General features: G+C 40.3%; 1 protein-coding gene across 2 annotated transcripts in view; it reads right to left on the bottom strand.

Annotated features, from left to right (window-relative positions):
• Positions 1 to 23945, bottom strand: part of LOC117515306 (sorting and assembly machinery component 50 homolog A) — a 31890-nt gene that overhangs the window by 1762 nt on the left and 6183 nt on the right. The window contains exons 6-14 of one of the 2 annotated variants that reach the window (XM_034175800.1): positions 23583 to 23713; positions 20095 to 20182; positions 15792 to 15920; positions 5197 to 5268; positions 5008 to 5094; positions 1284 to 1354; positions 1039 to 1106; positions 806 to 961; positions 357 to 498 (exon numbers count right to left, since the gene is read on the bottom strand). In XM_034175800.1, coding sequence (XP_034031691.1) covers positions 357 to 498; positions 806 to 961; positions 1039 to 1106; positions 1284 to 1354; positions 5008 to 5094; positions 5197 to 5268; positions 15792 to 15920; positions 20095 to 20182; positions 23583 to 23713 — 944 coding nt within the window. The remainder of the gene's footprint in view (positions 1 to 356; positions 499 to 805; positions 962 to 1038; positions 1107 to 1283; positions 1355 to 5007; positions 5095 to 5196; positions 5269 to 15791; positions 15921 to 20094; positions 20183 to 23582; positions 23714 to 23945) is intronic. The other variant, XM_034175801.1, reaches the window with a different exon arrangement.

The following is a 23945-nucleotide window of genomic DNA, read 5'->3' as shown; positions in this document are numbered from 1 at the left end:
ACGCATGCACAGTGAAGGCAGGGTGCACTGATTTTTAGGGGGGACCGTTCGGTTGGAGACACCAGTCAAATTTTTAGGCCCCCTTGCTGGGACACATTTTTGGGAAAGAGGTCAGTTCACAGATTTTCTCGGTTCTATGGGATGCAGGTCAGGGCCTTGGGGTGACCACTCCAACACTTTCACACTGCTGTCTGCAAGCCAGTGTTCCAGCTTTGGAGGTATGTTTGGTCCTGTCATCCAGTTGAAAGCTTCTTAGCTGTTTTTTGTTTGTTTTGATGCTGTTTCATGATTTACAAACTGAAAGATTAATTTTACAATTGAGTGTCAAATTCATCAACACACATAAGTAACTGTACCTGTCTCCACTCTGGACTCCCATAGGAATGCAGTAATTGAGCTCAAGCCTAGCAATATTCCCCAAACGCACCACGATGCCTGCTCCATACGACCAACGGATGCACTCTGCCAATTTCTTCAGGTGCGCTTGTGGGCCTTCACCTGAGGCAAAGTTAAAAACCAAAAACCCTTAACCAGACAGGAAGTGTTGAATTTTTGCACCAGTCTGTACATGAACATGACTAGGACATGGAAGTGAGTCTGCCCAAAGTGACACATTAAGTTTGGAGCACTTAACCAGCCCTGGACACAAAGTATTTTATGAATCTGAAGTCAAACTTAAACAAGTTTTAAAATCCAGCCAGAGTTGAGCCTGACAGGCTTTGGACATGAATGTCACGTTGTGGACCTTAAAGTGTGAACCCTTCAGTTCAACTACACTGACGGACCATCTGCTTCAGTTACTCACCGTATTTTAGGTTACAAAGGTTTCCGGCATTGAGGAAGAAGTGTGTTCTGAAGAGGTCACCAAAGCCTCCCCTGCCTGGTCTAAAGGGTAGAGGGGTGTAAAGATGAAGGCCTCCTGCCCAGTAGGCCTCTCCACCCAGGTAGTCCCCTGCCATGCCAGTAATACCAAAACCCAATGTTTAAATAACCGTCAAACATTCTTCAGTTGGGTTACAAAAAAATGACCTGTCTCACCTTCACTCTGCGGGCCCATACTGTACATACTGAATCCTCGGACACTGGTGGGGCCACCTAGGTAGAACCTATATTGGTGGACAAACAAAATTATGATGTTTAGTACAGTTAGGAGCTGTCAGAGAACCCACAAAACACCACCAATTACATGAAGACTGTTCACATCTCTAGACAAACACAACAAAAAAACAATGTGATCTGAATGAGTTAACTTCTATAGTAACAGGTTGACTGAAAGTCTGTACCTGTCTGCTATGCTTGTTGGTTTCTCACCAATAGGTAGAAGCAACCCACCCCACAATGAGGCAGAAATAACCTGAAGGAGAAAGTCAAAAGTAAATTCAGAAAGTAAAGAACTGTGAACAATATGAAGCATTATGCCCCAGTACTCTATGGGGCGTACGGGAAAGTGTTCCTGTCCTTTGGTGGCTTCCTGTTTAACAATTGATCTGACAGTCTATCAGCATACACATTCTTTCATCTGGCTGTTTATTTGACATACATGCGTGCATTCAGAATTGCTGTTCTGAGTTTCTTGGCTGTTTAAGTTATTGGTTGGTTTTCTATCAGCTCAAACCAGTTTGGCCACGAGTGTGAGATATAAAACAAAACCATTCCCAGCTTGGACGCCACTCAGGGTGACAAGTTCCATGTCAGGTGCTGGGAAACCAGGACAACCTAGCAGAAAATGGGCTATTGGAACAAAATATTCATGAACACAGACTGAGAACACAGAACAAATTGAGTTCTGCTGTAATAGCAGACACAGAGAGAGGGGTTATGGGCACCACACGAGGGAACCATGGCTGAGCAAAAGACCAACAGCCACACTAAGAAGTAACTGGCTGAATGCTAGAACATCATGAGATATGGAAGCTACTGTTGCCACTGGAGACTGAAAGGCTCTAACACAATGATAATATGAGTCAACAGCATGAGGAGAAAAAGATGCAGAAGAGGGATGAGAAGCCAGTCAATTTAAGACAATTACACATAATATCTCAACTCACTGAGCTGCAGATGAGAATCATGTCGGAATTCTAGACTGTATATACGTATACCTCTAGGATGTCACTCATATGTTTTCTGAAGAGTGGTTTTGAAGGTCAAATAGTATGCCTCTGGAGGTCACCATGCTGGCAGTACTTACTCCACCTAAGTCCCAGCCAATCCAAAAATGGGTAAAGAGGTGGATCGTGGGCAAGGCTGGCGAGATCTGGGCGTGATGAATGAAGCCCGAACACATAACCCGGCTCAAGTTCCCAAACAGGTAAAGCTACGGCTAACAAAATAAGTTTGATTTGGGTGGCATATAGCCTTAGGAATCTTTGCGCTATCAGTGGACCCAATGTCACTAAACTACCTGGTAATTAGTTCTAACAATGCTAATATAGAAATGAAAAAAAGTCACTCAGTGGAAATAATGGAGCACCGACTTCCTTGATGGTCCATGAGTACAATTAACCTTACAGCAAGCCATGTCATCTCAGATATTGAATAAAATGCTCAAAAAGAACAAACAGATAACCAAGGAGAGACCACGGGAGCCAGCAGCCTCTACGAGTGGAGCCGACTCTGTCATACTGCTGTCACTCAAAGCGACCAGGGTCCTAATTAATCATAAGTTTATGGCTTAAACTGATGAATTATTTTAAAAAAATTGAGATTTTAAAGATTTTAACAAAAAGTTCTAAGGGAAGTAACTCACTTTTGGAGCCAGTGAAGGAACTGCAAGGTTTTCCACTTCCACATTTGCCTCAATTAAAAGAGCTAGAGGTAGGAAGTTGACCTAGATTAGACACAGTCACTCCCAGACTCAACTCCCACAGCCCACTGAAAGAATCTCATCAAAATGAGGTGCTCACTGAGGTTGATGCAGCTTGCTCACTATCCCCACCACCAGCATCACAGAGACCAATACGATCACATGTGCCACTGCAGCAGTAATCCTGGAAATGCTTGTTGGATAAACCTCTCTTGCTCGGTTAATAATTCATTTATTATATGGCTGTTTGGAGCTGTGTTTTCATATTGGTCTTCATTTTGTATGTCCACTTCAAGCTTGTTTGCTGTTAACTCCTCCAATTCAAACGTGTCAGCATAACAAAATTTGCTTGGAGAATGGTCCTCTTCGTCACTTATTTGTTTGCTTTTTGTTTTGTTTTATTTCGCACTGTGAAAATTGTAAACGAAGTCTCAAATCTGATACGCGATCCGGACCGATTGTCTGGGAAAATATCAGACCGGAAACCAGCCAATCAGAGCACGCGTACCGTCGTAGACATAATAAAACAGTCTATTTACCATATTAAAACCACCCAAAGAGCCACGCTGTTCTGTGAACACTGTGAGTGAAAGCTTTGATCATGGACAGATTTGTTTCGGCCTGGATGTAGCTGTACACTATTCGCTGTCGGTGGGCGTCAGGCACTGCGTTGAAGCGAGGACCCTCAGTGGCTCATGAAGCGAGTCGTGCCAGAGTCAAGAGAGTTTCTGTCTGGAGAAGTCCAGTTTTATATTCTGCTGTGGTTCTGCCTTGCTGCAACAGCCAACTGGAGACAGAGCATTTTGATTATCCAATCACAGTGTGACTCCTGGTAGATGTTTCACCTCCTCTTTTCTGCTGTAGCAGCGTCATAAAGATTTTACCATTTTTTTACGGTCCTTTGTCTCCAAAAGGCGTATTTTGGAAAGGTTTTAGGCTTCTGGTAGCAATACAGGTCTTGGCTTTGTTAAATTCGGTAGACTGTGGGTTCCCTAACATCCAAGTGCCCTGACAGTACAGTAAGACAGGAAGCATCAGGATCCTAAAAACTTGGAAAGGTATTGGTATTGCCAAACACCTCTATCTAGAGAAAGAGGCATCCTGAAACACTGATGTCCAGCTGATGGATCTGTCAGACCACAGTAACCTCACAAAATAAGAACCAGCCATTGTCCTAAAGGTCAATATCCAAGCATGAAGACCCGGGCAACACCAGGGCATGACATGATCCATGCCTATTGGCTGAAGAAGCAAGCAGTACTCCACTAGTGCCTGGCAGCACAAATGAATAAACATCAGGGTACCACCATGGCTGGCTAATATAAGGCAGGACAATACCAATCACAAAGTATCCCCACAAGGGTACAATGCAGTTACACGACTGGAAAATAAGCCGACTCTCCACAACATGGAAGTGCGTGTCGGGCATCAGTGCTCCCAAGCCAAAGAGAAGCATGGGTCAATACATGAACGAAGATCAGAAGGGCATCAGGAACATCACAGCTTCAATGTGCCAGCTACTGGTTAACAAAACCCAGGATTCTGAGACCAGGCAGCCTAACCTGAACATGGCTTGGACTGACTACAAGGAAAGTCAATGCCCCCCGACATGGATAATAGAATGCAGTTTTCTGAAATTTAATGAAATTTTATATGACACTCCAAGATTACAGCTGATTCTTTGATAAAGGTGCAACCTTTAATGCAATGGACATGGCACACGTGCGCCTTGGACTGGTTACAATAAAAGGCCGCTCTAAAATGTGCAGTGGTTTTCCCCACAGTTCAATGCCACAGGTGTCAATTTTTGAGGGAGTATGCAACTGGCATAGTTGACGGCAGGATGACCACCAGAACTGCTTCATGTGAATTGAATGTTCATTTCACTAAGCTACCTCCAACATCACTTGCCATCAAATTGGCCTCACAACTGCCAACAGCATGTAACCATGCTACCAACACATCCTGCACAATAATCACGCCATTTAATCAGCAACTTGATCTCCACCACGCGACAGGCAGCTGAATCATCTTGGAAAAGCTGACGTGCTCACTTACACAGAGTCTATCAATTTGTGGGAAAAAAATCAAGGGAAATAAACCTTTTTCATGCATAGAAAAAAAATCTTTGATTTTTACTTCCTTTCATTAAAATGGGAGCTAAAACAGAAGTGTTGCATTTATACTTTTGTACAGAATCTTACAGAGTCCCAGAGGAGTGTTGTGTTCAGCTGGATCTCAAAGTCCTCCTTCAGGAAACTAGCATCTCCTCCAGTGTAACCAGCAAGTTCCTATGCATCCACCATACAAAACATCAACGTGCTGCTAAACTGCAATCATAAGATGTTCATATAGAATTTTAAAAAGCTTTGTTTCTTTGTTGAACAACAAACCTGGTGAATTTTTAACAGGCCACCTTTTTTGGGAAGGATGGAAGAGTTTCTTGTGTCAATGACCATGGCATGCTGAGAAAGAAAAAAAAAAAACATTAAACAGAGTAAATGGACCTTCGAGGGTAGATTAAAAAAAAAATCAAAAGTAAGCATAAAAATATTAAACTGAAAAAAAATGTACTTTTTATGCTGATTATCAAAGCCACGTAATTGAATTTGAATTATAAAAGGATAAAACATCATCACAAGACCTCACAATCAATATCATCAACACGTAGGTCACACCCCACGATACACTTTTCAATATTTTAGCTTGTGGTTCCTCACTAATAACAAGACTTTCCCCCAATGACTGGTCAAAGCTCATTCATCTAGTGGCAATAAAACAATTTATTGTTTGTACTGTAATTCACAATATGCAGCATCTACAACATGCAGACTGTGTTGAAATTACAGTCTGGAATTTGACAACTATCACAATGTATCATATGGAGATACATAAATCTTTAGTAGAGCTTGAATCTTTGACTGGACTGGGTTGCTTGACGCGAGGACGTTTGGCTTCAAATCGCAGAAGCTTCCTCAGCTAAAATTGTTGCTCTGGAAGACTGACTTCTGTCTGACTCTTGTAGAGAAGAATAAAACAGAAGCCAACAAAAGCTGGAGTTTTAAACCTAACCAGACCCCTCCTACTGAGAGGCAGACTGCTATAGGCTAGTGACTAAACAATAGCTCTAATTAGCAACTATTGTGCTGTAGTTAGCACACCTAATGGCAGGACAGCTGTCCCTCTAATGATGGGATGGATGCCTTTCTGATGGCTCTCTTGAAGACGTGAATGACTCATTACCATGAACAAAAGACTGAAACTCCTTTGACCTGAGTATCCCATTGTAAACAGGGGATAAAGTGTGGCTCAGACCCCCTCCCCGGTTAAGGCTGGGTTTCAAACGTTTCACAAAGAATGCCTCCTTGACCCCTCTCTCAAACCATTTCTTCTCTCTGGCTAATATTTTAACTTCCTTGTCCTCAAACGTGTGGTTTGTGTCTTTAAGGTGCAGGTGAACCGCAGAGTGAGGTCCACTGGCTCCCTCTCTGCGGTGCTGGTATAGCCTTTTGTGTAAAGGTTGCTTCGTTTCACCTATGTAGTGTTCGTTACAGTTTTCCTGACATCTGATAGAATACACTACATTGCTCTGTTTGTAACTAGGGATCATGTCCTTAGGGTGAACTAATTTCTGTCTCAAGGTGTTAACCGGTTTAAAGTAAACTGGGATTTTGTGCTGTCTGAAGATCCTCTGTAGTTTTTCCCCTACTCCTGCTAAATAAGGGAGAGACACTCCTCTTCTTCTTGTCTCCGTCTCCTGTCTATCTGGTCTCTTTGTTCTCTGAGACTTCTGCACTTTGTCCAGGGACCATCGTGGGTACCCACATACTGTGAGGGCTTTCCGGACACGTTGTTCTTTAGCCCTTCCTTCTGCAGTTGTGGGCACCTGTAGGGCTCTGTGTTGAAGCGTCCTGATCACCCCGAGCTTGTGTTCAAGGGGGTGGTTTGAGCCGAAGAGCAGATATTGGTCAGTGTGAGTTGGTTTTCTGTAAACCCCTGTTTGGAGTAACATCACAGTCCATACGATTACGATGCCATTATGTGCCAAATTTTATTGTTATCAGACATTGTTTAGGGGTCCCCCACAAAGCACCAATTTTCCCCAAACAAGCAATGTAGCAATCCAGTAATTCCAGTAATGTTCTCCTCTGGGTGACCAATCAACCACAATTTTTTGCAATTAGAAGCCATGACATGTACCTGCAAAACAAAAAAAATGGCATCAGAGTCTTCTCCCGTTACGGTGATGTTGCCTTGCCAGCAGAGGGACAGGAAAATATGTCACTCTGGGGGACCTCTAAATCTTATGTGATTGAGTTCAAATTTGGTCTGCACCTATAAAACCCCAAATGGAACAAAAACAACATGTGGCCCAAAGTCTCTCACAACTTTATTTTTCACTATATAACATGAACAGCCCTAGAGTATATAAATCCCAAAACATCTGGTAGATGCCAACCTAAAAGTTTAACACACAGTACTGCTGGGTTTTGTTCATCATAAAGGTCATAGACAATGGTAAATTAATCAAGAAAAAAAAATATTACTATTTGAATTGCTCCAGATTCTCAAATGTGTTCATGTACTCCTTGGCTGCTTTGCATCTTGTACAGTGTCTTGCAAAAGTATTGGAAAATTGGGAAAACACCAGGAGTGGGAAGGGGCACCCCTGGTGATTTTACAACTTTTTATGTAACAGTATTTATTTATTTGATCACAACCTGTAATTTAAATGGATTTATATCTGGAAGTGGTGTGTGCATACAGTATGTATTAACCTCCTTTGCTATGAAGGACTGAACAATTACAGTAACACAAGTCAACCATCACTCTCACAATCAGCTTTTTTCAGACGGGTCAAGGGATGGATACATGAACGTGGCTTCAACTACATTACCATCAATCATTAAGAAATAAACAGTATGGAACAGCATGGTAAATCTTTCTGTAGTAGCCCCGAGTGACCATGCAAGAAGGAGATGAGTGAGGGAAGCCACCAAAACACCCGATACAAGTCTGAAGGAGTTCCAGGCTTCTGTGGCTGTGAAGGGAGAAACTGCAAATAGCTGTCTGTCACTGCCTGAAACTGCTTCATGCGGAATGGAACTAAGAAGGCTTTAAATACAAGAAAAAAGAGTAAACCTAGGCTAATTTGTCCCATGTGATTTCTGAGAAGCTGTCACTAAAATGTAACATCTCTGTTTCACTCCACCCTGTAGCTGTATAACCAGTGGCGCCAAATTTGACAAAATCTGTGCACAGTTCAGTTTCTCCAATCACAGCCACATAAGCCTTTAACTCCTGCAGAGTTGCCACAGGTGTCTTGGTGGCTTCCCACACTAGTCTCCTTCTTGCACAGTCACTCAGTTTTTGAGAACAGCCTACTCCAAATAGATTTATCATACGGTTTATTTTTAAATGAGTGATGGAAATAAAGTCTAAGGCATAGTCACTGAGTTGGAAATGAAAAACAAACAAACAAAACAACTACATGGGGTGAATACTTTTGCAAGGCAGTGTACAGAAAATTGTTTTAAACTGCAAACGTTTTAATGTTTCATTTTACCATGGCAGAACAGTCTGAAACAAACTACAAGACAGAATAAAGTTTTTAGCAATATTCAATACAATCGGGACTTAATTTATCTTTGAAGCCATTTCACTACTACAGGGCTATTTCACATTACGTGTGTGTGTGTGTCAGTTGCAGAGCATGCTGCTTTTCAATTTGGCAGCCATGTTAAAAAGTTTACATCGCCTCACATGCACGAACACGTCACCTCCATGAAACGTGCAGATTCAGCGTGGTGTCTGTCTGCTGTGTGTGGTAGGTGGTTTGCAGTAAAAACAGAGAAATGATCTGGAGGCAGTGTCATGAAATCCCATTTTATTTTCTCTGTCTGAGTGTCCATATATTTCTCTTCTTTCAGATCATGTTCTCCTGTAATCAGCACTCCGCACATAAAGCCCTCTCATACAAGAACTACAGAACACCATTTACTGTAGTTTGGAGAGGGGCACTCACATGAGTCCTGGTTGTCCTGTACCATGCCTGAAAAAGACTGTGCCCCTCCCCACTACCCTGCTGGCCTGTGCTCACATCACACTACAGGTCCCAGGGATTTGTTCCCCATCATGACGTGCCTTTTGGTTTTTTAAAAGAGTGCTCTCCACACCAAAATAATACAATGCAGCACTGAAACATAACTGACTTTATCAATCAATCAATCAATTTTATTTATATAGCGCCAAATCACAACAAACAGTTGCCCCAAGGCGCTTTATATTGTAAGGCAAGGCCATACAATAATTACGGAAAAACCCCAACGGTCAAAACGACCCCCTGTGAGCAAGCACTTGGCAACAGTGGGAAGGAAAAACTCCCTTTTAACAGGAATAAATCTCCAGCAGAACCAGGCTCAGGGAGGGGCAGTCTTCTGCTGGGACTGGTTGGGGCTGAGGGAGAGAACCAGGAAAAAGACATGCTGTGGAGGGGAGCAGAGATCAATCACTAATGATTAAATGCAGAGTGGTGCATACAGAGCAAAAAGAGAAAGAAACACTCAGTGCATCATGGGAACCCCCCAGTAGTCTAAGTCTATAGCAGCATAACTAAGGAATGGTTCAGGGTCACCTGATCCAGCCCTAACTATAAGCTTTAGCAAAAAGGAACGTTTTAAGCCTAATCTTAAAAGTAGAGAGGGTGTCTGTCTCCCTGATCTGAATTGGGAGCTGGTTCCACAGGAGAGGAGCCTGAAAGCTGAAGGCTCTGCCTCCCATTCTACTCTTACAAACCCTAGGAACTACAAGTAAGCCTGCAGTCTGAGAGCGAAGCGCTCTATTGGGGTGATATGGTACTATGAGGTCCCTAAAATAAGATGGGACCTGATTATTCAAAACCTTATAAGTAAGAGGAAGAATTTTAAATTCTATTCTAGAATTAACAGGAAGCCAATGAAGAGAGGCCAATATGGGTGAGATATGCTCTCTCCTTCTAGTCCCTGTTAGTACTCTAGCTGCAGCATTTTGAATTAACTGAAGGCTTTTCAGGGAACTTAAAGGACAACCTGATAATAATGAATTACAATAGTCCAGCCTAGAGGAAATAAATGCATGAATTAGTTTTTCAGCATCACTCTGAGACAAGACCTTTCTAATTTTAGAGATATTGCGCAAATGCAAAAAAGCAGTTCTACATATTTGTTTAATATGCGCATTGAATGACATATCCTGATCCAAAATGACTCCAAGATTTCTCACAGTATTACTAGAGGTCAGGGTAATGCCATCCAGAGTAAGGATCTGGTTAGACACCATGTTTCTAAGATTTGTGGGGCCAAGTACAATAACTTCAGATTTATCTGAGTTTAAAAGCAGGAAATTAGAGGTCATCCATGTCTTTATGTCTGTAAGACAATCCTGCAGTTTAGCTAATTGGTGTGTGTCCTCTGGCTTCATGGATAGATAAAGCTGGGTATCATCTGCGTAACAATGAAAATTTAAGCAATGCCGTCTAATAATACTGCCTAAGGGAAGCATGTATAAAGTGAATAAAATCGGTCCTAGCACAGAACCTTGTGGAACTCCATAATTAACCTTAGTCTGTGAAGACGATTCCCCATTTACATGAACAAATTGTAATCTATTAGATAAATATGATTCAAACCACCGCAGCGCAGTGCCTTTAATACCTATGGCATGTTCTAATCTCTGTAATAAAATTTTATGGTCAACAGTATCAAAAGCAGCACTGAGGTCTAACAGAACAAGCACAGAGATGAGTCCACTGTCTGAGGCCATAAGAAGATCATTTGTAACCTTCACTAATGCTGTTTCTGTACTATGATGAATTCTAAAACCTGACTGAAACTCTTCAAATAGACTATTCCTCTGCAGATGATCAGTTAGCTGTTTTACAACTACCCTTTCAAGAATTTTTGAGAGAAAAGGAAGGTTGGAGATTGGCCTATAATTAGCTAAGATAGCTGGGTCAAGTGATGGCTTTTTAAGTAATGGTTTAATTACTGCCACCTTAAAAGCCTGTGGTACATAGCCAACTAATAAAGATAGATTGATCATATTTAAGATCGAAGCATTAAATAATGGTAGGGCTTCCTTGAGCAGCCTGGCAGGAATGGGTTCTAATAGACATGTTGATGGTTTGGATGAAGTAACTAATGAAAATAACTCAGACAGAACAATCGGAGAGAAAGAGTCTAGGCAAATACCGGCATCACTGAAAGCAGCCAAAGATAACGATACGTCTTTGGGATGGTTATGAGTAATTTTTTCTCTGATAGTTAAAATTTTATTAGCAAAGAAAGTCATGAAGTCATTACTAGTTAAAGTTAAAGGAATACTCGGCTCAATAGAGCTCTGACTCTTTGTTAGCCTGGCTACAGTGCTGAAAAGAAACCTGGGGTTGTTCTTATTTTCTTCAATTAGTGATGAGTAGTAAGATGTCCTAGCTTTACGGAGGGCTTTTTTATAGAGCAACAGACTCTTTTTCCAGGCTAAGTGAAGATCTTCTAAATTAGTGAGACGCCATTTCCTCTCCAACTTACGGGTTTGTGAGTTATACCACGGAGTCTTTATGACTTATTTCAAGTCATCCTGGGGCACTGACAGCCTGTCACATGCCTAGCATGATTATTTATTTAATTATTAATTATTTATTATTATTTATTTTACAGCATTTATCAGTCAACTGTGCTGCACAAGTGAGAAGATATTTATGCAGGAAGCAGATGGTGAGGGAGTATTTTGCAGCTTGCTCGCTGACATCAATTCATGTTCACCAATAATGTGAGAAACCAGACTCTTTTCAGGGATGAAAGTGGTGAAAAACAAAAAAAGCTGAAACCCAAAATCACCACCACCCCCACGTGCGCAAAAATCTTTGAATTCCAGAAGCTCTGAAATGCAATCTGGGGCTATTCCAGACAATAAACCGCAGTGAATGCATCATCAATGTTGGTGAGAAAAACCCAACTTTCCTTATTCAAAATCATTCCAGTAGTATTCTGCTCTTACGAGGATGCAGCAGTTTTGTAGCTTGGCAGATAGTTCTGGAGGAAATCACTGAAGAAATGAACAAAGTGAAAATATGGATTGACCAAAACAAATTGTCATTAAACTTAAAAAAAAATAAAATAAAATAAAATAATAATAATAATGTTATTTGGGAACTGCAGAAGGAATGAGCAAGTACAAATACAGATAGATGGAGTGCATACTGAAAGGGTTAATGAAAATTAATTTCTTGGGGCAATAATAGATCAGAAAATCTTTTGGAAACCACACATCAAATATATACAAACCAAATTATCAAGAAGCATTTCAGTGTTTAAAAAAAGCAAAACATGTTCTGGATCACAAATCACTCACTGTTCCACTGTCTTATCACATTTCAATTACTGTGTAGAGATCTGGGACAATAACTACATGAGTTTGATAAAATCACAAACTATTCTTCAAAAAAGGGCAATATGGGTCATTCATAATGTCGCTATCAAGACCATACTCACTCACTCTTCTTAAAGTCAAAACGATTAAAATTAACACACATAACAAAATTCCAAACAGCACAAATCTTGTACAAAGCAAAAAATAACATTTTACCAAAAACATACAGAAACTGTTCAGGGGTAGAGAGGAGGGATATCAATTAAGAGGGAAAAACTACTTTAGAATTAATTAAATTCATACAAACAAGATTCTGTATTTCTTTTTGTGGTGTAACTGTGGAATGGTGTAGGTGGGGAGTGAAAGCAGTGTCCAAATATTCAACAGTCTAAAGTAAATATAAAGAATGTGTTTTCACAGGATACAGGGATGAAGTGGAGGTGTCAGAGTCACTAGGTGTTCACAGGAAATGGTTATTTATTTCTATATTTATTTGTGTTCATTATTAGTTGGTTTTATTTTTTCTGTTGTGTTTTGTTTTATCAGGTTCTTTTTGTCTCTTTTTCTAAAATTGTATTGTAGGATTATTAGTTATTATTACGATTGTTGTTGCTATTATTATTAATATATAAATAAAAATTAATAAAAAATTACAATTTGTAATACATTTGACTCTTTTATGACAACAAATGCTGCGCCATTAATTATTATACAGAAAACAAATGCTGAGTGCTGAGATGCAAACAGCTTAATGCTCACTTTAACATTGAAAATGCCATAGACATGTTAACGCGTTAGCATTGCTTCCGTTTTTACATCTGTCAAATGTTTCAGAAGACCATAACAGGTCAGTTTAACATAAAAAGGGTTTTAGCGGGGGAAAATTGAGATAAAGCGAAATAAAACAACAGCTTTGCTTCAAGGGCCCCAAAGCTGCCCAAAATCTGCGTTTTTACCCTTCACTTAAATTAATTTACTACACCTGCACTATCCAAGTAATCATAATAATAATAATACTGATTGTTAAGATAAACAGTTGTTAACATCATGTCTGTGATCTGTGCCCCAGCACAGTTAGTATCACACCCAAGCCCACCTCTTTAAGCAGGCCAAGGTGTGGTTCAGTGTACTGTGCTCAGGCACACGGCTCACTGAGTAACTGTAGCCTGTCTTTTTTCTTTTTTTATAATTTCAGCCATTAAAACATTACATAACAGCTATCCAGTTACAACTAGGGATGGGTATCGAAAACTGCTTACTGTTAAGAATCGATAAGAAATGATTTGATCCACCAACATCAATAGCCTTTTTGCTGAACGATTCCCTTATCGGTTCTTCAGTTCACATTATGCCGGAGCTAGCTGGTGGTCGGAAATAGCTCCGACCACTATCCATGACGAAAACGTGTTTGTTTTTGTCTCGTGCATGCTCCGCTGAGGAAATGAGATTGGTTGCACAATCAATGGGTCCAAGTCTGAAGATTTACCGAGACTGACAACAAATATGAATAAATGCATTTTATGCATTTTTTTTTTTTTTGTAGTTTCTTAAGACATTTTGTGAATGCAGAAATGCGCTCTGACCTCAAAGCACGCTCCTCTAATATAAACCAAATGCACCCTCTCTTTTTCTGTGGTGTTTAATGGCAGCTGGCATCCTTGTTGTATTGCTGCCACCTTCTGTATCAGCAATACTACAGTTGTATGCAAAACTTTGGGCACCCCTGATAATTTTCATGATTTTTCCTTTATAAATTATTGGTTGTCTAGATCAGAAATTTCATTTAAATATATTGTATAGCAGACAAACAGTGATATTGGAGAAGTGAAATGAAGTTTCTCGTATTTACAGAAAGTGTGCAATAATTATTTTAACAAAATCAGGCAGGTGCATACACGTACATTTGGGCACCACAACAGGAAAAAATACATCAATATTTAGTAGATCCTCCTTTTGCAGAAATAACAGCCTCTAAACAGCCTCATCAGCCTTGTTGTTTTATTGATTTGAATACATTTAGCACTAATTATTGAATACAAAATTGGTTTAGTAAGCTCACTGACCCTTGACCTCCTTACACAGGTGAATCCAATGATAAGAAAGGGTATTTAAGGTGGCCATTTGCAAATGTTTCCCCTCTTTGCCTCTCTTCTAATGAGTTGCAACATGGAGGCCTCTAAACAACTCTCAAATGACCTGAAACCAAAGACTTTTCAACATCATGGTTTACGGAAAGATATAAAAAGCTATCTCAGAGATTTCAGCTGTCAGTTTCCACTGTGAGGAACATACAGTAGTGAGGAAATGGGAAGACAGCAGGCACAGTACTAGTTAAGGCCCGAAGTGGCAGGCCAAGAAAAATCTGAGATCAGCTGAAGCGAAGGATGGTGAAAATAGTTATAGTCAACCCACAAACCTGCTCCAAACACCTACAACATGATCTTGCTGCAGAAAGTGTCTCTCTGCATCGTTCAACTATACAGCGCACTTTGCACAAGGAGATGCTGTATGATGCTGTAATGCAGAGGAAGCCTTTTCTGCGTACACGCCACAAACAGAGTCGCTTGAGTTATGCTAAAGCAAATTTGGACAAGCCAGCTTTATTTTGGAATAAGGTGCTGTGGACTGATGACACTAAAATTGAGTTATTTGGACATATCAAGGGGTGGTATGCATGGCTGAAAAAAGAACACAGCCTTCCAAGAAATCGCTTGCTACCTACAGCAAAATTTGGAGGTGGTTCTATCATGCTGTGTGGCCAGTGCAGGTACTGGGAATCTTGTTAAAGTTGAGGGTCACATGGATTCCAGTCAATATCAGCAGATTCTTGAGAACAATGTTCATGAATGACAAAGTTGAAGTTGCACAAAGTTGAAGTTATATTTAACTGAAATTTCTGATCCAGACAATCAATGATTTATAAAGGAAAATCATGGAAATCATCAGGGGTGCCCAAACTTTTACATACAACTGTAAATCCTCCCGAGTCCAATGTCTTTCAAGTATTTAAAAAGCAAACACTTCCCCCTCCCACTTTAACTTTAATCTTTATTTAACCAGTTTGTCCCACTGAGATCAAGATCTCTTTTACAAGGGGGACCTGGACAATTATAAAGTTTCCAATTCACCTAACTTGCTGATCCTATGTCTAAAATACTTCCAACAGAAACTTCTTTCAGGCCCATTCTTCAAAATTCTGAGAGAAGCTCTTGCCTTTCTCTCATTTATTTATTACAATACATGAGGACATCCCTAATCACCAAAACAATGTCCTAAATAAGGTCTTGCCGACCCCTGGATAAACCTGTCCCAGAGATCTAGGATAAAGTGACCAATTACATATTTATTTACTTTGAGACTCAATAAAATGTTGTTGACATAGAAAACCTGTAAAGCCTACTTTTAGTACACAGAAAATTCACAAGAGGTACTGATAAGGGAATTGATAAAGAATCGGATCAATAGATAAAATCTTATTTTATTTTATTTTATTCTATATTTACTCACACTTTTAAGTTTATGTATATGAGATAACTGATTCAGGGACAAGAGGAAAAAGTTCGATAAAACAGCAGACAAATACCGAGAGGGAGGACTTGAAGGAATGGCCGCTCTCCTCTCGGATGGCGAAGGAGGCGGTGCGAGCCAGACATCCCAGCTCTCTCCACACGCCTTCCCACTTCAGGGTTTGGTTGGTCTTCCACATGGGGAACTGTTTGTGGACAAATTAAACAAACACACAGACAGTTCTTTAACTGCAACAAAGTTAGCAAGGGGTAATCTTTAAACTAAAGTTCTAGGGGACTTGCTAATATTTCGTCACTGACCCTCACATTGACACCGCATATCACAAACACACACACACACGGGATGCTCAGTTTAATGCTGAAACAACTAGTTCAGTTTCTCAAAGGAAATATTTTCAAAATTTTTACAGTATTTAGTTATGAGCTTTATTTGAGACAAATAATGAACCGACCTCACAAGCAGTGTTGATCTAAATAATGACTACATTCATACAGCAACTGTGGCTTACACAATAACACATTCATCTTTGGAACACCAGCGGCTGTGTGTGTTTCTCCACGTGAAACTGGAGTTGCGTCAGGAAGGGCATCCGGCGTAAAACTTGTGCCAATTACCAAGGCGGATCTGGTTGTATCTGCTGTGGCGACCCTGAATAAAACAGGGAGCAGCCAAATGAACAACAACAACATTTGGAGTAATTCATGATTTTTTTTAAATGCACTGTAAAAAAATAAAAAAATAACTAAATAAAGCAGATTAATCATGTTCCATAATGTCATTTGACCCGGTCATCATACCATGCACAGTAGCTTTGTGAACTCAACGAAGAAGGCGCTGCTTGTAGCTGTGAAGGGCAACTATACATTTAAGAGACACCCAGACAAAACTGTTGACAGCACCAATGTTCTGTCCCAAATCTGCAGTTGCCTGAGTGCCTTGGTGGCTTCCCTCACTAGTCGTCTTCTTGCATGGTGACTTAGTATTGTACAACGGCGACCCTGTACACTTTGCATTTCTTAATGATTGAAGCAAATTATGTCCAAAGACATATTTAATGACTTGGAAATGTTCCTGTATCCATCCACTGACTTATCTAAAAGCAACTGTCTGTAAAAGTGATGGTTTACATTAAAAATAATCTTTATTTTTTGTCCAATTATTTATGGGCTTTGAAAATTCAGGCATTATGTATGTGTATCAGTCTCGCCATTTCATAGCATGGTGCTGACAGAATAATAGGCAATGCACCTGTACTTCAACTAATAATAATAATAATAATAATAATAATAATAATAATAAGGAAGTGGCTATTCACATGGCCGCCGTGTCCATAACTCTCATTTGGCTATTCGCACGGCAAGACTCTGGTACGTATATTCGCACGGCAAGACTCTGGTATGTATATTCGCACGGCAAGACTCTGGTGGCAAAACTTGGAACTACTTGTATAAACAAACATACTGCATTAAATCAGTTATACGGCCGCCGTTCGTATAGGGTCAGCCTTGCCACCAAAGTCTTGCCATACGAATAGTGAAATGAGAGTTATGGACACGGCCAAATAAAAAAAAAAAATCATCAAAATCGAAAAATATTAAAGGAGTTAAGACATCTTGAATGCAGTATTTTTGTTTATACAAGTAGTTCCACGTTTTGCCACCAGAGTCTTTCCGTGCAAATAGTGAAATGTGGATATGGCCGAATAAAAAAATCATCAAAACTGAAAAATATTCAAGGAGTTATGACATCTTGAATGCAGTATGTTTGTTTATACAAGTAGTTCCAAGTTTTGCCACCAGAGTCTTGCCGTGCAAATAGCCAAATGAGAGTTATGGACACGGCCAAATAAAAAAAAAAAATCATCAAAATTGAAAAATATTCAAGGAGTTATGACATCTTGAATGCAGTATGTTTGTTTATACAAGTAGTTCCACGTTTTGCCACCAGAGTCTTTCCGTGCAAATAGTGAAATGTGGATATGGCCGAATAAAAAAATCATCAAAACTGAAAAATATTCAAGGAGTTATGACATCTTGAATGCAGTATGTTTGTTTATACAAGTAGTTCCACGTTTTGCCACCAGAGTCTTTCCGTGCAAATAGTGAAATGTGGATATGGCCGAATAAAAAAATCATCAAAACTGAAAAATATTCAAGGAGTTATGACATCTTGAATGCAGTATGTTTGTTTATACAAGTAGTTCCAAGTTTTGCCACCAGAGTCCTGCCGTGCGAATAGCCAAATGAGAGTTATGGACACGGCCAAATAAAAAAAAAAAATCATCAAAATTGAAAAATATTCAAGGAGTTATGACATCTTGAATGCAGTATGTTTGTTTATACAAGTAGTTCCAAGTTTTGCTACCAGTCTTTCCGTGCAAATAGTGAAATGTGGATACGGCCGAATAAAAAAAAATCATCAAAATTGAAAAATATTCAAGGAGTTATGACATCTTGAATGCAGTATGTTTGTTTATACAAGTAGTTCCAAGTTTTGCCACCAGAGTCTTGCCGTGCGAATAGCCAAATGAGAGTTATGGACACGGCCAAATAAAAAAAAAAAAATCATCAAAATTGAAAAATATTCAAGGAGTTATGACATCTTGAATGCAGTATGTTTGTTTATACAAGTAGTTCCAAGTTTTGCCACCAGTCTTTCCATGCAAACAGTGAAATGTGGATATGGCCGAATAAAAAAAAAATCATCAAAATTGAAAAATATTCAAGGAGTTATGACATCTTGAATGCAATATGTTTGTTTATACAAGTAGTTCCAAGTTTTGCCACCAGTCTTTCCGTGCAAATAGTGAAATGTGGATACTGCCGACTTAAAAAAAAATCATCAAAATTGAAAAATATTCAAGGAGTTATGACATCTTGAATGCAGTATGTTTGTTTATACAAGTAGTTCCAAGTTTTGCCACCAGAGTCTTGCCGTGCAAATAGCCAAATGAGAGTTATGGACACGGCCGCCGCGCGAATAGCCACGGCCTAATAATAATGGAGAGGTGATAGTCTAGTGGTTAAGCACTGGGCTTGAGACCAGAGGATCCTCGATTCAAACCCCAACCTGACTGGAAAATCACTAAGGACCCTTGGGCAAGGTCCTATATCCCCAAGTTGCTCCCGGTATGTTGTGAGCACCTTGTATGGCAGCACTCTGACATCAGTGTGTGAGGGTGAATGGGTGAATGTGAGGCATCACTGTAAAGCACTTTCAGCGTCTGATGCAGATGGAAAAGCGCTATATGAATGCAGTCCATTTAATAGTGATGGTAATTATAACGCTGAATACATTATACTATCTAAAACCTTCAATCAATATTCCTACTTTACTTGTGCTGCTATGTTAACATGTGAAATGCCATTCAGAGCACCTTTATTACGGCTCTCCAATGACCATATTGAGATGTGAAACCAACATTTCTCAGCATTGCACCCAGTGAGTCAAAACAACACACATTCTTCACAACTGTTGATTTCTCTGAATGTAAAAGCTGGAGAACCATAACTTCACCTTTTCTGGGTCAGGTTCAAAACTTCTCAATCGCCCCTTGTACCTCTTCATTGTCGTAATGATCCCATCAGTGTGAACACTGGATTCTATATGGTAATTTAACTGCAACACTTCTGTCATTTCATTTTCCCCACAATCTTCTGTTGTACTTTAGCAAATGGATGCCCCATTGAGTCTGGTCTGCTTGAGATTTCTTACTACAGTCAAAAAACACTGGGAATTTTTCCTTACCTCTGCTGACAGTGAGCTTGATCACAGGGTGGTTAGGGTATACTCCAAGCCTGCCCAAATCTGCTCCTGCAATCCATGTCTTTTTGCACTCTCCCTGCTCCACCCACACCTAATTAACTCTGACAGGTGTGTTCAGCCAATGTGGATCTGGGAAACACCAGAATTAAACAATCAGGTGTGAGTAGAGCAGGTAGACATGAAAGCATGCGGGGCGGGTGCCCTCCAGAAACTGATTTGGGCAGCCCTGGTCCAGAGCTTACCGTATAGAACTTTGAGCAAACTTACGAGTATGTTGTGGTTTGACATTGTATAAACAAATTGTAAACCACCAATGCATTTCCATTTACACTGCTATTTAATGCCTTCACAATGCGCCTCTGACAACCTCCGGAGGTGGTTTGGCCAATTAGCTCACAATCTGGCCTCAATGCATTTCAGGATCATCTACACTGTTACTTTCATGTGGTTAAACACTATTCAACTGCACCCTGATCACATAGAACACATCTGAATGACAGGAGTAAGTGGGGATAATAATTAAGACCAGATTTTTTGCCGCAAACAAAGATGAACATGAATTCACCAAAACAAAACAAAAAACAAGTATTTACACTGAGCTCTGTAGAAATGCCTCGATCTGTTTCCCTCAGTGAACTCCATGGAAACTGTCCTGTGACTTTGTACAGATTGACGGAAATACTGTAAGAAAAAAAAACAGAAAATAAAGAAAAAATACAAACTTTTGATCTACAATTACCTCACAAAGGTAAACAGCAGTCTTGTATAAAGTATCTCAAAGTGATACTTGAGTGAAAGTACAAGTATCTTACCATAAAATTACTTTGGTAAGCATTAAAGTCTCCTTTAAAAATATTACTTGAGTAAAAATCTTAAAGTATCTGACATTTACTGTACTTGGGTATCAAAAGTAAATTTCTCATATAAATGTACTTTAAGTAAAAGTATTGAGTAAAAGTAAAATCCAAAACTAGTGGAGAGTGAAACAGCAACATGAAAAGAAAGCAAGTGTGGTGTCTGGAGAAACCAGGAGGGGGCCTCATCTGCTACAAAAGGCTGGATCTGCCTCTGGGATGAGCAGACGGGATGAGCGAGCAACAGGTGGATGTATATAGCTGTAAATAAAGTTGCAGTTGTTTTTCTTGGAAGACCCACAAAAAACTTTTCTGTTAAACACAACAGCCAGCCTCTTGTGAAACAGAACAGTCATTTATAGCTACACAGTTATGCCAAATTTAAGGAAAAGAAAAAAAAAAAAAAAAAACAACGCTGCAAGCATCACCACCACCAACCACTGCAAAGCAACCAAACACAGCGCCCTTGAATCCAAAACATGACACTGCTTTTATGCAGCGCTTCTCTGCGAAAATTTCACATAAAAAAATGAAAAGACACAACCACACCAGCCAGTTTTGTCTTTACTGAATTTTTCCCTTTAAATGTGTGTAACTCCAGCGGGATCCGATCCTTGTGTGTGTGTGTGTGTGTGTGTGTGTGTGTGTGTGTGTGTGTGTGTGTGTGTGTGTGTGTGTGTGTGTGTGCGCGCGTGCGTTTGGAGTCCAAAATGAAGATGGCCCTCTTCTCACCCCCCACAGTATACCTTTTCCTCAGCGGGTGTGCAGATTCAACTTGACATCTTTTATTTTATTTTTTTTTACTTTTAAACTTCTTTTATGTCAAACACGGCACTTGATGCTGCAGGGGTGAGAAGCAAAAAGAAGTAAAAAGGCTGAAGAGGATGCCTCTTCCCAGTATAGCAAACTGCTGCTTTCACCTCTGCAAACAGGCATTGCCCAATCAAATTTCTTCTACTTTTATACTGTAGTAACAAGTAACCAAGATGGTTCAGGGAAATGTATCAGAGTAAAAGTATACATTTCACTGAGGAAATGTAGTGGAGTAAAAGTGAAAAGCCCTGGTCCCACCGTATAATGAAGGATGAATAATGAGCCATATAGCGTGGGTTTTTTGGTACGAGTCCAGTTATTCCACAATCGTGGGAGAATAGTGGCTCTGAGAGGCTCTTAGAGGCAGAATATTCGGCTAACGAGACTCATCTCTGAGCATGGCACTAATTTCAAGAAGTTCAAAATTTAGCAACAACAGCATGGGGCAGTTTGTGTACAAGGTACTATGAGGACAAATGAGGATTTTAGAGGCATGTTTGTAGTGAGGACGAGGCTGTTAAAAGCCCACTATGTGAGCACCTGGCAGCTAGGAGGACAGGACAGGCTATTTTGGTTCAGCCCTCTCGCGCACTTCGTCTTGACAATTCCACCTGCTTTGTGCACTAGACGTTATATATAAAATAATTATTTTGTAGCAGATTAATCATTCTATGTTACAGTCTGGATGCTGAAAACACCTCTAATCACTTCTGGAATCACAGAGGACATTTGGGGCTTTTTTTTTCCTTCTCTCTGTCTCGTGCACTGACATGGAAAACATATTTGGAACTGTCAGGACGGGTGGCTGCCCGGCACCCAGAGCAGCTCAAGCCGCAATGCGAACTCCCAGACTAGGCTTTGGTGAAAGAGAAATCATGGTCTTTATTCCAGGCTTTGTTTCAGTACACATGTGGTCAGTCAGTGCAACAGAAGTACCAGCAGGATTAGGCAGAGACGCAGTCATAAACGAGCAGGGTTCACAGGCACGGGCAAACACAGACATCTGGGATGAGGCAAGAGGCATGGTCAAGGAGTACAGAGCAGGATTCGGAACACGCAAAACAAAAACTCAGGACTGTGAAAGGTGCTGGAAAGTGTACAAAGACAACAATCCCGCAGTGAGCTGTGAGACTGGGGGGGTTTAAACGCTGGTGGACTAATCGGTGTGAAACGAAGAAGAGGTGGTGTTAACGAGGTGCAGGTATGGAGCAATCTAGAAAGGGGGTGTGGCTAGTCAACAAAGATTAAACAGTGCAAAATAGTGAAGGAAGGGAAACACAGAGTGGAGTGATGTAATAGACAAAGACACGTGAGCTGGTGGCAAGAGTGTGAGTTAAAGATACGAGGCAGGTGCAGCGAACACAATCAAATATGAGTGAGGGACGAAGACATGATGGCAGGTGCAGGGGTGTGGAGTGGAAACAAACAAATGGCAATGAGGAAAAACAGAACAGAGCTAAAATGGAAATTGAGGGTAGAATATAATACTAGAACAAACTGGGCATGAATATGAGAACTGATCAGAGAATAAAATGAAAAATAAATACTTAAGCAAAACTAAACTGGAATTGACTAAGAAAACAAGGTGGTAAAACAAACTATAATAAAAACAGAGACTACATGATGACAGAAAGTGCACGTGTTGGTCTTACATTGAGGTGTAGCACAGTGCTGGTGCACTGCTATTGTGAGGCAGCAGAAAGCGCCTGCACCACAGACAAGCAACAACTTGATCTGAAGTACAGTGTAATTTTTCTGCCATTTACATGGTGCAATATGCAAATGCATCTTACACGGACTGGTTCATTACTTAAACAGACTGATTGTGCACACAGGGCTGATAAGTTTAGTCCACCATCTGAACAGCAATGTACCAGCTTCAAGTACACACAGCTCTTTAACCCCCTTGGGTTGATGGATGCACCAACACGTACAACGCTGCTTTTCATCATATTTCTATGAATAGATCAGCAACAAAAAGTCACAGAGATTTCAGTCAACCACTTCCTGAAACTACAGAGTGTCACATCTTGTTTTATAACTGTTGTGGACCATCATTGAGGCACAGCAATCCTACAGCCTCATGAGCCTGTGTCTGTCTCTGCCTGCCACTGCCAGAGAGTGCAGTCAGAGTGCAGCGTCTCTACGTGGAAGAATCACACTGCTACTTTACTCTCATAAAAACTAGAAGAACAGTCCTATCAGCCTGAAAACGCTTTTTCATTTTTATTTAGTCCCACAAACAAAGCAATCGGCCTGGGAAAACAAGTGGATAGACTATTTTTGGTTTGACATGCAGACAGTTATTCTTTTTCCATACCTTTCTTGCTGTGATTCTGGAATTCATTATGCTTGCTACACATCAAAGTTGCCATTCTTTGCATCAAGGCAACGTACCAACTGTGATATCGTACTTGCGTTCAAAGTGTCCTGGCTGTGGTTTGAAAAAGGACAGGCCGTAGGATGTCTCTTTGGTGCCGTAAGCAAACTGGAACGTCAGTTTCTCTGCCCGACCAAAGACATTGGGTAACTTCAGGCCCAGTACCTACAAAGTAAGAATGAATGAACAAACCATCAGTTTCCATGACATTTATTCTGCATTTAGAACAAACCAAATGAAAAGCATACAAATTACAAAGAAATATAACTGAATTTACCTGATATAATAACAATACTATCAACAAAATCAGACCTAATGACGTGAGTGAGGCACACTGTCTCTCTCATCGCAAGATGTAATCTCCAAAAAGTCCCCAGGCATGCACATGGGATATAAT

Source organism: Thalassophryne amazonica, chromosome 8 (genome assembly GCF_902500255.1).
Source record: "Thalassophryne amazonica chromosome 8, fThaAma1.1, whole genome shotgun sequence".
In the NCBI taxonomy this organism is placed as follows: Eukaryota; Metazoa; Chordata; class Actinopteri; order Batrachoidiformes; family Batrachoididae; genus Thalassophryne; species Thalassophryne amazonica.
This window is presented reverse-complemented; position numbering and strand designations above follow the sequence as displayed.